Below are 16,034 nucleotides of genomic sequence, written 5' to 3'. Positions count from 1 at the left end.
AAGGTTAATTTAATGTGACTTCACAATTTTAGGCAAAAACACTTTTCTGGCCATTATTCAACACTGAAACTCAAAAACAGAAGAGGATATGGTGACCATATTTCACTTTTGGTCTGATACTGAATTTGTAAAACAACGTGTCCTCTTCATAATGTTGTGACAACTTTACTATATAAAGTGCCTTGAGATGGCTTATGTTGTTATTAAATTGAACTGAACTGCATTTTTGGGTATCCAAATTGAAACTGTGGTATGTATCGATCTTTTGCCACATTTTATAATTTGTAGCACCTTTGCAGCAACATCCAAATTTGAAGCATCATCTACTGTAATTGCGACAACCTTGAGTTCTATCAGAACTGTACATCAGGACACACGAAACATACACACACTCACCTGGAACCAGTTAATGGTGCAACAGTTAATGAGGGCGGGAAAACGTCTCAAGCGGTCCCTGAAAGTGTCACCAATGGGACTCATGGCCAACACCACATGCAGCTGTGTGCGACAGCGCTCTAAAAACATGTTGAAGAGAGACAAGGGGCTGCCATCCGTCTGTTTCTCACGCTCCCGCTGCCGGTCCAGCAGACGCATTCGCTCGCAGATTTCCTGCTTCTCGTCAACTGCGAACAGGTTAGGCACCTGGAAACGGCCAAACGATGACAGTTTTGTACCCTTTATCTCTGTATCACAGTCTATCTAGCCACAACCATTTGTCAAACTCTGTACTCATCAACCATTGGTCCATGTCTCAATCTATCCAACGTCCATCCATACTTTCTTCTTTCTGACCCTTCATTTACTGACCCATGTTCCCATTACTCTGTACGTGTAATCTATACCTCAACTCATACATACATACACTTTACCTCACCAGTGTTGAGTAAGTTGCCAACGTCTTCCAGGAAAGACTCCATTTTGATTTGAGTGTCTGTGAAGAGGAACACGCCATGAGCTTCACCCTGCGTCGACTTCCTCATGATTAGCTTCAGGTCTTCATGCCACTCTGTGGTTCCATAGGTCTTGGAGATTTCCACCTGGAACAGCTCTGCCTCTGCCATGTAGGCCGCCAAGCGGGTGAGAGACTGACGCCCACTCCCGCCGACCCCCACCAGCAGGGCGTGGCCACTCGGCTGCTTGAGGATGCGAGAAATGCGGCATACGTGCTCGATGGCGAAACGGAAGAGCACCAGATTCATGGGTGCTTTACTGATGTTGTTAAACTCGTCCAGGTGGGACTCCACCACCTGACGTAGCAGGTCGAGGTTGTGCACTTCGCGGTAGTTGCGGTCTTCGCCTTTGGGGTCGTGGAAGTCACAGAACATGAGGCTGCGCAGGTCATCCTCAGTGACATTTCCGTCGCAGTCCTGGTCCAGATGCTGGAAGAGCTGATGGAAGTTCTCCTTCATGTGAGTCAGAAACATGGCCTGCAGATGGCTCACGAGCCAGGCTCGATCTGTGTCATGGACCAGTCGATCGTAGTATACCCTCAGGACCTGAGGATCAATGAGGAAAAGAAATACAGAGTGGGTGACAAAAGCAGGTATACAGATATAGAGCAATCTGTTAAGTGTGAAAGTGAGAGGCAGGTGCTGGCTTGACTGAAGCTAGAACAATATATTTCTGCTTTTTTGTTCTCTATTATTTGCATTTTAGATTACTTTGCTCTCAGGTACCTCACGCTGTTTGTTGTGTACAACAATACCTCGTGGACCCAAAGCCGTTTGATAACGGTTGGTTCATCTGCAGTCTCTGGCCGCGACAGGCAGATGCCCTGGATGACCCGGGAGATATCGCGCAGATTGAACAAGTAATGTGACTTTGCGGGGGTTGGCAGCAGGTTCTTGGTGGCCTCTTGGTACACTGACATAGTGCTGTTGACGATCTGAGAGGTCAGATCAGTAAATGGCGTGGGGAAGGAGAACCTGTTGATGAAAAGGTGAATTTATTGTTCAGATCCTGTGCTGGTTGGTTCCTACAGTTTAGTAAGGAAAATTAATCTGTAATTGTTTGTTGTGTGAACCCAAAGTGTATAATATAATATATGACCAAGGGTGGTTTTTGTTTGCATTAACAATGTGTTTTCAAAATGCCCAAAAAATCCATAATGTCTATTATAACGTTTTATAATGCAGGTGATTCATCTGTTTGCTTGTGTACAGTTGAAAGCTATCCAAAAGATTTGATTGCTTTTGAACTTGTGGTCTTTGAGGTAAACAATGCAGCAGTGCAAGAAGAGATGAGGAAAAACAACACTTTTAATCCTTTGATTATTGACAAAGAAACAGGTATATAGAATAATTAGATTGTAACTGACATTTATTCTCCTGACTTTTACAATATTAAAATCATGCCTCCTTTGTTAGTGTAATTTACAATTCATTCTATTTCTAAGAGTAACTTCATTCTACACTGAAAAATTAAACGATGTAGCTCAAAAAGAACAGTCAGCACCTTTAATACTGTGGAGTAGCTCTGCAAATTACTTGTTCACGTTTGGTTATGGACATAACTAAATATATGGACACACTCTGTCAATTTGTATGAAAGCATTGTGGAAGTTATTTGTTCATTGTAGTTACCGGGTGGTGAAATGCCAATCTATGATCCTGGAGAAGATTGTGTACATGGTCTTCTCATCAAAATCATTAATGGTGACCATGTTGAAGTGGCGCAGGTACCGAGCTGTGACAGGGTTTCGCCCCCCACCTACACAACAAGCAGGACAAATAAGAAAAAATATCATCTTGAACAGAGATAACACTTGTGGCAGGTATGTTTCATCCAGTCATCCACACACTCCAAGTCAGTACCCTGTTTTTTCATGGTTCTCAGTTACTGTTTGTTTAGTAGTTTTATATGTCTACGTTGTATGTTCAGTGCATCATATGTCTAAGAATATTACATACTGGTGGACAGGAACGTTTTTTCTTATCTATTCCTTTTCATTCGATTATAGCTTTTAAAAGTTGAGCCATCAACCATGGCATTTGTCAGAGATGCCCTGCCACATATTGCTCACTTGCTTTAAGTGATTAATACTATTTTACAGGTAATCTAATACAGCAATTTTGACATAAAGTGCATTTCTGGGCCTACAGAGGACTTTAAGATTTGTTCTGATTTGCTGATTAATTGGTTGTTGCTCAATACAAGACAACAATGCCCCTCAGTGACACGACACACAGGTGATAGTGAAACCACGGACATCTCAGAGAATAATCAACTTGCTTGTGTTACTACATTTGACTGAGACAATGTGACATAGCACTAATCTTAGAAGTTTGTATTGGCACATACATTAATAGCTTGTTTAGCCAACTAATATCATAAGCACAGAAAGGTTTCTCTAAATAGAGTGCTACTCTAAGTCCATTGTAACTTTCATTACTGAGGAGGTGTAATATAATTCATTTCTCCCTTAATCTCCTTGGTTTGAGTTCAAGGGTTGGCACTCCGGAAAAGTGAAACAAGTGGCAGCTCTGGCAGCAGCAGCACATCCTGTCAATGTGGCCACCTGAGAGTGGCACCCACCCCCTTTCTTTGGCAACTGTCGCTGCCAGCTGCCTCAGTGGGCAGGGCTGTTTTCGTGTCTACACCGGTAGTTGTCGTGGAGGCGGAAGTAGTGAACACTTTCTGTTTGTAAAAACCTTGAGGCAGCAAGCAGCTCCGGAAAACAGCAGGGAATTGTTTGTGACACTGACTCAACAGCACTTGAGCAGAAGCGAAGCAACAGAGGAAAAAGCTATTCAATCTACAAACAGACAAACATTTTGTGAACCTATCGAGATTTGAAACAGTACCATTGATGTAACAATTGATGTAAATACCCAGCACAACAGCTGCTACTTACCAGGCGGTCCCATAGCACATATAACCTGGATATCTACCAGGTTGATCATGGAGCAATCCTTCAAGTCATACCAGTTCCAGTGGTCCAGCCACTGGCGCAGTAGCTCCACAGGTGGCTGGGCACCATACACCTCCCTGGCTGGCATGTTCACATCATCCACAAATACCACCTGATAAGATGTAACATTAGTATACAGGAAATAAGCTTATATACTCTCTAATGATTAAAACCAAATTATTTCCTGGCATGCATTTGCGGTATTTCATATCTCAAACTGTATGCTGCACAAAATGAAATGATTTTATACTGACAAACAAAGAAGTTGTTCAAACATAAAGCATGATATGAAAACGATGAGGAAGCCGTACCATTTTCTTCCCCAGTGGAGGCCCGAACACACCTTTACGTCGCTTATCTAGCTTGGACATAATAATGTTTTGGGTTTGGGCAGCTGTCGTCTGGGCTGAAAAGTTGATAAATAAAGGGGTGTAGACATCCTTCTGCAGCCGATTTAACAGGAAGTCCTGGGCAAGACATAATTTGAAATATGCACATAAATTATCAACAAATCTCATAGTATGGAAGTGCATTGTACAATCAAGAGCAATATCTGTACATCGACGACGCAAAAATGCAATATTCTCACAGCAAAAAACAATAAGAGATAGCATCAAGAAGAGTGACATTGGGAAAAAAAAAAAAAAAAAAAAAAAAGGTACCGTATGACAAAAATATTGCAGCCTCAGTAGAAGGGTTATTTTCTATAAAGGTCTCTGTTTAATAACTGCCTTTTGAAGATGTGGGAATGCAATGGACTTTATTCAACAAATAAATGCAATCAAGGTAAGAACTTTGTTGATAGCTGCACTCAAGTGCTCATTTGGCTGAAAAGGTTTTTTAAGGATTTTTACTTCCTATTCTGAATCAGCATGCCAGAGATACCTTGGACAAGGGATGTACCGATTAAATGATTATTTCTAATTTGATCCTGACAAATGGTTGTGATAAGCTTACTGATCTAATTAAATGTGGTATTTTTTTTGTGTATTATTGGCTAAGAATTGGATCGCAGTTAATCTCCAAAAAGAACTTTGAAATGAAGTGGGAAATGATATGCCCTCTGAGGACACGCTGTAAAATAATGTTATGCAGGCAGAAAATGGTAGAATCAACTAATTTTAGTACAAATGTTTTTTTTTCTCGATGTATGTGGACAGAGAGCATAGAATAAAGATCTGATGTATTTTATTTGGGTTTTATCTATTTTGGACCATGTGGGTTCAGAGCACATGCCCTTCCTCACACCAGACAGTGCTCACACACGTGCTCATGAAAATCATGTGAGTAATGAGCTGCGTAATCGAGGGTGGCTTGTGATGGGAATGATCACAGGATGCAGCCGATGTGCATCATCATCACCCTCTTGTCTAAATTATAAATCAGTGGTGCAGCTCGTCTCTGTCTCACGCCAGAGTTGTATGGGTGCAGGTGAGGGAGCCTTATGTAAAGTTGTCTGATGGTAGTAGTGAGGGCACCATGCCACTCATATTCACATGGTCTGAGAGTTGGTTCTCCTTTATCACTTCTGCTACATTTGGGATTCAGCCACGGTCTGCTGGCTGCGGCATGGGACAAATCTGCTCCGCCACACAGATAACTAGGAAGTGGAGAACATGGTAGGCTCCCCAGTGAGATGATCTCTATTCACCCCGTAGTCTCAAGTTTGAGCACACTAATGGATGAACTAATGAAGCAAAGGGAAGGGTGGGGGGGATTAGTCCTTGATATAAATAGCTGAAGGCTCTGCTGAGAGACACTCTGTATTCCTCCAAGGTGGCCATTTCACACCTGGTGTCTGTAGCTGTGCTGCCTCCAAATGATTTGTGTGTTCACAGCCTTTACTCTGCGCCGGGTCTACACTTAGAAATGAATGCTCACTCGTCCTAGGAAGATATCAGTTGCATGGGAGGTGTTTTTCAGCATATGATACCAACAATTTCTCCTACAAAAGCATCCTAATAGTACAGAAAGAGAAACAAGCCAGCATACTAATCATATTTCATTGTGTATAAACGGAAGCAAACTAATGTAGCTCGTACTGACTTTTTGTAACCTTTGCAGTTTTTATTTGCACAGATGGGGCAATGCTTTGATGAAAGAGTCTCAGTTTTGTTTCTGTTTTGTGAATATGCACAAGAATGTATGAGCAGGAAGGTTTTGGTCTTTGCATTCCTGACTGTATTTCTCCTATTCTAATGATCAACAGTCAGTGGTGGCAAAGGAAGAAAAAGAAACATGAAAGAAATGTACTTGGAAATATATTGAAGAGCACGAGTGCTCGCTCGCAAATATAGATTTAAAAAAAAAAATGAAGGTTTAAAATATAAACAGTGGGCATAGTGAGAAGGGAACTATCAATATGATATTCAAAAGCAGTCTTATTCTTATTGTTGACAACGACACATGTATTCCTCCTTTTAACTCTGTTATGTCTTGTGGGACAATGTTAAAGCTAACTCTCATCAGCAAAATAAAATAAAAATAAAGGCATCTAAACTGCAAAGACGCTCGCAACTGCATTTGCATAATTTTTACCTCTAATTCCTCTCGACTTCAGTGTTTTCCAAATGTTGTCTTAATGAAGTATTACATATTAAATGACTCACTGTAATGTAGACACTCTTGCCGGTGCCAGTGGGGCCGATGAAAATCAGGGGCTTCTGGTGAGTGACGAGGAGCTCCATCAGCGCCATGTAGCGTACTGTGTTCTCAGTGGGCACGATGATCTCGTTGAACTGCATGTCCTTGGATATGGGGGAAGCCGTCTTTAGCGTGTCTGTCCAAAGCTCCCACATGCCTGGGCCCTGAGGAGAAAAATTAGAAGAAAAAAAGATGATCAAGGATTTGCACTTGGTATATAAAAAAAAAACATGGTATATTGGGCACATACAGTAATGTGTGGTCGACGCAGTAGATATAAATATTTGATGAAATAAAGCACATGAATTGATTAGTCATTAACAGGTACACGTATTTGTACATTTAAGGTCGCTAATTTTCTGTGACCCTTCATCTGTGCTCAGAATTGATTCAAATCAACAACCTACACTATTAACAACAGTTGCTGTGTATGAAATAACTGCCTCTGAAGCCAAATGCCGTGTCAACCATTTGTTAGCCTTTTGTACAAAAGACAAATCAATATCCAGCAAATTTCTCACTTTACTGGATAAATCTATACCAGTCCTTTTCCTCTAATGACGTTGTAAGACCACTAGAATATATAAAATTGTCAACTGCTTAGCAAAGAAGTATTTTCCTTTTAGGATTACTTTGGCTAATGTAATGTATGTAATATGACCTTGATAATTAATTAATATATAATTGTCGAAACAGGAACTAAGCTGATTTTACAGAAAAATATCTCATATCTACTTTGAAAGGGGAACTGAACTGCATTTTTTTTCCTGCCGTAAAAACACCACTTTGTTCACCATCCTCCAAAGTAAAATCAGATTTTACTGGCAGTAAATTGAAGGCAGAAGAAGCCATGTGACAGATACTTAAAAATGACACTATAAAGGTCACAGGCTTTCAGTAAATTGCAGTCCCTCTTCTTCAGCAAAGAAAATGTAATACTGGTGTCTTTCTATCCAGCCCACAGGTGTTTGATGTTTAGTGTGGGTTTTTTTGTGTGTTGTTGTCAGCTATTGTGGTAATGATGGCGCAAACAGAACAACTGCATAATATAACCATCTCTGTTCTTCACTGTGAGAGAGATATTTAGTTCTTGCCCCAGTCTTAACTCTTTGAAGTGTATGAATTACTACTTTATGAGTTGCTTAAGTTTGAGTTGTGATTTACATTATTCAGTGTTCGTTAAAAAGCACTCCGAGTTAAAAGTTCAGCGAATTGCGCTCATCCGCACCAGTGTAAAAAGCAGACTTACCTCTTTAATGAAGCGATACTGGTAGATTGTTCCCTCAGCGGGCAGGGGAACTGTCAGCTGTTTTGGCGGAGCCACGACGGTGGCTATGATGCCGTGGCGGGCCAAAGTGTCTTCACTCAAGGGACCGTTCAGTGCCTCTCTTACCAGCAAATCAAACTTTTCCCGGCCTGAATCATCACAGCTGGCACCCACTGACCACACCAGGCAGAACACAAAGATGCCCTATGTAAAGAGAAAAGGAACCATCACCAACGACGATCACTGCTTTTCATCGCTAAATACTATTAATCTGTATTTAATCCATGAAATCAGGGGTGGAAAAAGTCCCTAAATTTTGAAGGGTAAAGTGATATTTAAAAAATGTTAGTACTACTTATCCATATATTTGGGGTTGTTGCATCATATTTATAAGCCTACAATAATAATAATAATAATAATAATAATAATAATAATAAACAAACTGTATAACAACATTTTTACCTGATTTTATCAAATAATAAAGTTAGGTAGCACTTCTAAACTTTGGGGTTTGAAAATTGTTTAAATGGCTAACACATAACAAATAAAGCCAGAGCAAAAGCTGTTACACAAATGAAATAATGTTTGGCTGTAAAATGAGACCAAAAACAACAAATTAAAACTGCTCTGAAGTACTGAAATTTGAAAAAATACTTTTCTGTTGTACTCTAGCTTCATTGAATTATTTTACATTTAATTCAGACTTCTGTTAGTTGTAAACTAAAAAACAAAAATGACCATGGGTGAATAGATACTGTGTATTACACTAAGAGTCAAAATAGAAAAGTGTCTGTCTATACTTGGATTTGCAGACAGAAATGTCATTGCACAAAAAAGGTTTGCAATTCATTGATACTTCATCGATTTAAATGTAAGGCAACAATGTAAACACCTCAACCAGTGTACGATTATTTTAAGAAACAAAAAACAAAATCCACAGAGACAAGATTTCTTTGTTGGGAAAAAAAGAAACAGCAGGGATACTGTAGGAATTGGAAATGAGGCTTAGCAGCCTCATGATAGCTCCTGCTGTTAAAAAGCTGATTAATTCAACACTTTGATAATGACTGGCTGAGAAACATGGGAGAGAGGGTTGAAAGGCATTAATCAGTGCAATGTGCCATAGGGGGATAATAGCAGTTCTTTCAAAAGAAATGATTCAGAGGCCAAAAAAATCTATTGGAACTCATGCAGGGAGCAGAAGAAAAGGGCTCATCTGCTAAACTTGTCTTGTCTTTGTGGGTCTTGGAGGAGGCAGACCTGGTTAGTACAGTAAATTTAGAAGGGAAAAGGAATGTTTTTTGGTTCATACTGTATCTATGTTGTTAAGTAAAAGAAAAGTTTTGGATGTGAACCTAAGAAGCATTGCAATTTTCAGTTCATAACCAACAGAAGTCAGATTTAAACTGAAAATAGCTCAATGAAGCTGCAGATAACAGAAAATAAATTGTCTTATTTTATTCAGTACTTCCACAACACAGTTTTAATTTGATGTTTTTGGTCTCAGTTTAGAATTTAAGATTGTTTTTGAAATGACAATATGACATTTTCATTAAAAAAAAAAATGTCTGGCTTTTCTTTTCATATATTAGCCATTTAAAGAATTGCTGAACCCTGAAGTTAGCGAGTGTTCCCTAACTTCGCCCTCAGGAAACCAACACATTTACCCATTAAGGTTTCTCACTTTAAGAAAGTATTTCTTTCTGCTTCCACCAGCAAAACCACAGGCATCAACCACAACATCAACGCTAAGCAAATTACAACAGTGCCAGTTTCATTTTATTATTTTGATTTAATCAGAAGTACTCTCAGTTTGTATTCTGAGCTATTTAGATAAAATATTTGCAATATGTTAAAGTGCAACTTTTGAATGGGCAATAAGATCAAATACGAAGTAATATGTTAAATAGTGCTGGAGCTCTTGGATGTTGATTTAGTGTTTTAAGGTCATGTGTGATAGTGTAACATATCTACTTATTTGCCACATTTCTGTATGTTGCATCATGAAAGTAGACATTTAGCACTGGGAGCTTATCAAACAGGGGCATAGCTTCGTTGAGACTGGTTAAAGTGGGAAGTTGAAACTGAATATGACTAACTGCTCTGAGGACATTAGGCTGCCCTGTAATACCTTATTGCAGGGTTGTGCTAAAATGCTAAAACCCTATAATGATGGCTTTATTGCTCATTTTTAGGTTTAAATAGTCAATTAAGCTGTTATTATTGTAAATAAAATAATAATTAGCGGTAGTATTAGCAGTGTGGACACTAACCTCCAACCAGGAGCAAATATCTGTTTCATTCATGTTCTTTATCTTTGCTTCATCGTAAAACTCATCCATCATGCAGTCCATCAGATTCATCAGGGACTTCACTAGATTGGTGTCAGAGGTCGGGGACAGCTCCTGAAATCAAACAAAAAGAGACAACGCACATCAAAGCTCAAACAGACGTGATGTCTGAATATATAAGACACATCAAAGCTTCAACAGAAAAGATGTCGGAACATACCAACTGACTCAGAACTCATTAAAAAGTTAGTATAGTTAACTAAACTGGGGAGGGGGGAAGTAAAAACACAAAATGAAAGTGTTTAAAACTCTAAAACATGGAAAAAAGAACTGAGGCAGAGTTTTCATGTAGACGCAGATTGAAAAAAAAAACTCTTTTGCGTCAACACAACATATTCAATCGCTGGTAGTTTTGAAAATGTACAGCATTGAGGAAGGTCTTATGAATTCATCACCCTGGTCTTTCGAATGAGCTGCAGGCAGGCTGGCAGTATGCGGTTGAAGAGGTCAGCGATGAGGTCTTTGTGTGTGGCGCTGACTGTAGTTGGCAGGGTGTTGAGCCAGGACAGCATAAGAGGCTGCCAGCCAAGCATATGGGGCTCCATGTAGATCATACCGCAGCGAGATACCTGCCACAAACATATATCACATGTGAAAACCCAAGTCTAAACCAGTTTCAATCAGTTTGTGAGAATATAATAACTGAGCAAAACTGTTCCCAAGGCAAATTACCATGAAATTATAGGATGCAGTGTTGGGGACTAGATGTATATATGCTTTAGCATGTGGGTGGTGTTGTGGTTCTAATTTGACAGAAATATTTACACGGAGTTAATATAAGCACGAGCGTTATATCCTTTTTACTGGTTAATAGTGTGATTAAATGTGTTTTACATACTGTATATGACACTGTGTCTAAAGATTATCTGATGACAAGGTTACAGTCTACTCCTGAAAATGTATTGCAATCCATCAGCTTCACACAACATCCCGTGAATAGCTTTACAAAGAAGTACAGACAGATTAAAAGATGAGCGACGAGAAGAGCAATGAGCAGAGATGGGTAAAAACATACAAGCAATGCCTAATAAACATGCATGCAGATATGGTAGGAGAGAAAAAGAGACGAGAAGAGAGGAGAGACGAACATTTTAAGATAGCCCATAGAGGGAGAAAAAAAACTTTCATAGACAAAGAAAGAAATAAACCGTATACAAAAGAGGCCGTGCACAAAGTAAGGAGAGTTCACTGTGATTAAAAAAAAAAGTTGATGTGTCTGCATTCAGTGTAATGAAAGAAACATATTCCAGGCTATGGAGAATCAAAAATAGAAGTCTCTTTAATAAAAAAAAACAGTAGAGCCGGGATGATGCAAAAGTATTCTCTCAAGGCATATGTGTATGGCAAGCAAAAGCCTTTGTTCCTGAATCACAACAAAGAACCATAAAGAGAGGTACAATTAATTAAAAAAAAAAAACTTTCTATATACTGCTAAATATCAACACAAGGATTCAAGGTCATTTCATAGGATTGGAGAAGTGTGTCACTCCTGTAATTCTTAATTACACAGCCGGTGCTGGATATTTCCTTTAGCACTTTTGAAAATAAAGTAGGATTACCTGAGCATTGGGGGTGGAAGTGTGGGGAGGTTGCATGAGTACTTCAAGTGTTATGACCTTCTGATAAATGTCAATGTAGCTTCTTAAAAAGACGTAGCTGATGTAAGCACATTGCGAACTGTTTTATTACCAACAGCAGAGGTGATGGTAAAAATAACCACAGCGCAAAAGATATTAGGCGTCACAAAATGTGAGTAAAAAGAAATAGAAATCTAAATAATGCTGTTTCTTGTATGTGACATTGTCTTTAGTACGAAACCTGAGAAACAGGGAAAAGAGGAACATTCCAATTGGATGGGACACAACCCCATGGAATAGTTAACTGCACAGATATTTAGAAAAGTCAACAATCAAAGGTAAAGCAGGTGGAGTAACTGCTGGAAAAGCAGGACACACTATGATGAAATCTTTAATCAAAGTAAAGGTACTTCTCACCGTGGCTGGTGATGCCACCTCAAGGTCCATAGGCTCGAAGATGAGGCTCATTTGTGGTGACATTTGAATGATCTCACCGCTCATTAGACACAGCTTCTTGTTGTCATCGAGGACCGTGTTCATGTTCTCAATCCACACGGCATCCACTGGGCCGTCAAAGATAAGCCATTTTCTGTCGGGAGACTGAAAGACACGAGCAATAGCACAGCTTTAAATTTCAACACAATGTTTAGCACAAATTATGCTGAATTGGTCACAAACAGAAAAAAGCTCACAAACACAAATACTTGCTGTTTTAATTTCATCACCAAAAGATAAATAAATAATCTTGCAAGACCACTAAGGGCTAAAATAAAGCCCTGTAAAATCATGTCATTCTTGATGTTGAGGCAGCTTGACGTATGTCAGGAGTAGCGTACGAAAGCGCAAATGAACAGACAGACAAACAGACAGATCAATTCTTAAACCTTTAAACCCTGGGGAGGCTTCTTACCACATGGAAAAGTCAAGCCACATCTACCAGAAGGTTGGCCTCTGTAGTGCTAAAATATGCAGAATTATTTAAGGAGAGCTTAAAAGTCCATTTTACAAATGCATGTTCGACAACTCAGTTCATTAAAACCATTCCTTGTGTCTTTTATTGCAGCCACAAACTGAATTCATTTATTTTCCACTAACAGAAATGATTGTGCATCCTTTCAAGGTCACAAAACAACTCCTGCGCATTATAATCTAAGTAAAGAATCTTTGCTACATGAATGATATTAACACCTACACTGTCATAATGGGGGTTGACAACAAATGTCAATTCTCCAGTTAAATGGGCTGGCAAGAGCTGTGCTTTAAATGGATTTGTTATAATATAAACAAATTAAGATGCCTGGGCTGAGGCCATCTGGTGCTCGAGAGGGAAGTGAATGTGCTATAATGTAATGATCTGACAAAAAAAAAAACTAAAACCATTGTGTATGTAGAGAATTTAATACACTGCACTGCTGTTGACTCCAGATTAGCAGACACAAATTTAGTTTCGTAAAATGTGTTGCAGAAAAACAAAGAAAGACTTTTTTTTTCCCAGAGAGGAAAATTACTTTTTTTCTGAAAATGAATTAAGACCAGATTTGTTCTTGTTTTCTATTTTCATTGCATCAGTATGTAAATGTCACTCCTCACACTCAAAATAAAAAAAAAACATCTGTAAAATGAAAACTTTATATACAGAGACAGTTTTTAAATGACAAGTTAATTTGCAAGCAGTCTGAGAATAGAGGGAACAAATTATTTTCTATTATGCCTCCACTGCAATCTGTAAATTGTTTGCCTATGTGTGTCTAATGTGTGCGCGAATGAAAGAGAGTTATTAAAGATTTAATTTTAACAAGACAGCCAAAAGTTTCTTTTGTTTACCTGTCGCCGCTGCCTATTTATTCAACCAGCTTGTAATTAATTGAAATGTCATGCCTTTTGTAAAATGATCCATCCAAAACTCAGCTCAGCTCAACCGAGACTGAGCAGACAATAATTCATTTCAATCACATCTCTGCTGCACAGCTTCTTATAGTATGTAGCTGTTGGTTGCATGTCATGTCACATCCAATGTACCACAAATACAATATGCTTTAAAGTTTTAGTGTCCAGGCAGAAGTGCAGTAGCAGTTTCCAGCTCTAAGAAATTCGGATAGTTAATGAGGAATACGTATTCCATACTGCAAAAGTATATTTCTGCATCTCCACTTTTGGTTGCCTGAATGTTGTGAGCAAACATTTCCAGGCAAAAGCACCACCTTTATTTATCTGCACAGCACAATGTAGCTGAAACAGAGATACACAACTTTTTTTTTTTTTGCTTTAACTGGTAAGAAAAAGTTATTTCAAATCATGGTTTCTATAGAAACACCATGCTCAAAAGGTTTTCGGTATGAGCAAATATTACGTGTTGGTTAAAATGTCATGTTGATTTTGTAAGTTGTCCAAATTTAAACGAAGGATAAAGAACTAATTAAACAGAAACATTAACTTAGCTTTATAACAAGTACGATAAACCGAGAATTCAGAGCTTAATTATCTAACTTCTTGAACTCCAACTTAAGGTGAAGAGTGCAAACCCATCAAGTTCCAGTAGGAAAGTTCGAGGGTTACGTTTGCCTCCTTCAGTAAATAAGTGAAACAGTGTTACAAAATTACAAAAACCAATACAGCAATCAAGCAGTGATCATTTTTACTCCCGAGAGAAAAACTGTGAAGAGCAGAAGGCTTCACAGGCAAACACCGGAGCCACAAGCCCAGTGTGTCACAAAGATAAATTACAAGAAATTCACATCAAAAAGAAACCTGATCAAATGCAATGCAGCTGATACTAAACAGAGGGTGAAATCATTAGAGACACAACACTCGCAACACTTCACGCTCTTCAGAGACACATCATCTTTAAAGAATGCACCTATCTCACCTCCAGCTCAGCATCTCTAATAAAAAAAAAAAAAAAAAACAGTTTGTCTCTTTTGACAAATAAGATTGTTCCGAAAGTTAAGTCTGTTTCAAAACAATTTTCAGGGGAAAACAATTTCAGAACAACAATTTCTTAGTGTGTAAGAAACTAAACACCAGATCAAGTTTCTTTAGTCAAGAAATTTTTGAAATGAAAACAACAAAAGGTCTTAATGAAACTCAGAGAGCTCATTTAATTTCATATTAAAATATTTTCCACTACAGATCTTTTTGTTTAACATTATAGTATTTGACCAAAATATTGTTGCTGACTACGAACTCTGTGTGATTTTCCAAGCCAGTATAAAAAAAAGCAGTTTATCAAGCACAGGCTCAATCAGTGACCTTGAGAAGTGACGACACTGTTTAACAGTGCCAAAAGTAAGGCACCTTCCAAGCTTGTCTCTTCAACCATGTCCTCATAAACCGGCAGTTGTGGCATGTCACCAGAAAATCCCTGTTTCTGATTGGCTAGCAGGAGACCATTAACATACTTGAACAGGGGCGCTAATACATAGTTCCAATGAACAGTTTAACCACTATTCTGAACTACCCGCAAGATATATTACAGGCACTAAATTACAAGTATTAAATAATCAACCACATTTTAAAAAGAAATACATTATTTTGTCCGCAAAATTAAAAACTGTAAAATGTGTTTTGTTATTAAAAAATATTGCTTGTTTTTATTCGTAATACAATTGACCAAAGACTGTATGCTGCAACGATACAAAGCATGGCATGGGTTCAACTGTTTTGAATTTCTGATTGGTTTATAACTGCACAGGGTCAAATCTGACAGTTCGGAAGTAAGATGAGTCTGTTACATTGTTTGGTCTCTGTTATTGATTTCAAGTGCTCTGCAATAGCAAAACAAGAGATGTGTAACTATCACCAATGTAAACATATTCATCTGTGTGAGGGAAGGACCATGTTGCTAAATTAGCATGCTGCTTCACAAGTCAGGACAATATTACGGGTCATGTTATTTGACTGATTGTCTCTGAACTGATATCAGATGAAATCAGTGCTTTACTCTCCAGGAGGTCGCTAAATACTCGTGGGCAGCCATCTTACCTGGGAGGAGGCGAAGGATCTATAGCTGACGGCGAGGATGCCATCAGACCACTCATGAGAGACGGGGTCGAACTGGCCGTACAGCTGGCCCATGGTAATGGACTTGGGGTTGATTACTGTGATCTGGACCTGGTTCTCATCCATCAGACCCTGATGCAACAACCACATAAATATAAACACACATAAGACTTGTGTACACACACATAAGGACACACAAATGCGCATGCACGAATGAATATACATCAGACTTCTGCACTTTATAGTTTATGCAAAAACAAACAAATGCGTCTCAATGACGATGACAC

The 16,034-nt window shown here is 38.8% G+C and overlaps 1 protein-coding gene across 1 annotated transcript in view; it reads right to left on the bottom strand.

Annotated features, from left to right (window-relative positions):
* The window catches only part of dnah7 (dynein, axonemal, heavy chain 7), a 73,119-nt gene that overhangs the window by 31,020 nt on the left and 26,065 nt on the right, over positions 1-16,034 (bottom strand). The window contains 12 exon segments of the mRNA XM_069154801.1: positions 397-642; positions 870-1,496; positions 1,706-1,925; positions 2,583-2,709; positions 3,854-4,022; positions 4,222-4,377; positions 6,520-6,717; positions 7,803-8,024; positions 10,094-10,225; positions 10,567-10,740; positions 12,166-12,348; positions 15,730-15,879. Coding sequence (XP_069010902.1) covers positions 397-642; positions 870-1,496; positions 1,706-1,925; positions 2,583-2,709; positions 3,854-4,022; positions 4,222-4,377; positions 6,520-6,717; positions 7,803-8,024; positions 10,094-10,225; positions 10,567-10,740; positions 12,166-12,348; positions 15,730-15,879 — 2,604 coding nt within the window.

This window comes from Embiotoca jacksoni, unplaced genomic scaffold (genome assembly GCF_022577435.1).
Source record: "Embiotoca jacksoni isolate LCO1_2020_lvr unplaced genomic scaffold, fEmbJac1.0.p SCAF_2, whole genome shotgun sequence".
Classification (NCBI taxonomy): Eukaryota; Metazoa; Chordata; class Actinopteri; family Embiotocidae; genus Embiotoca; species Embiotoca jacksoni.
The sequence above is the reverse complement of the archived record's forward strand: the minus strand, read 5'-3'. Positions and strand labels throughout refer to the sequence as shown.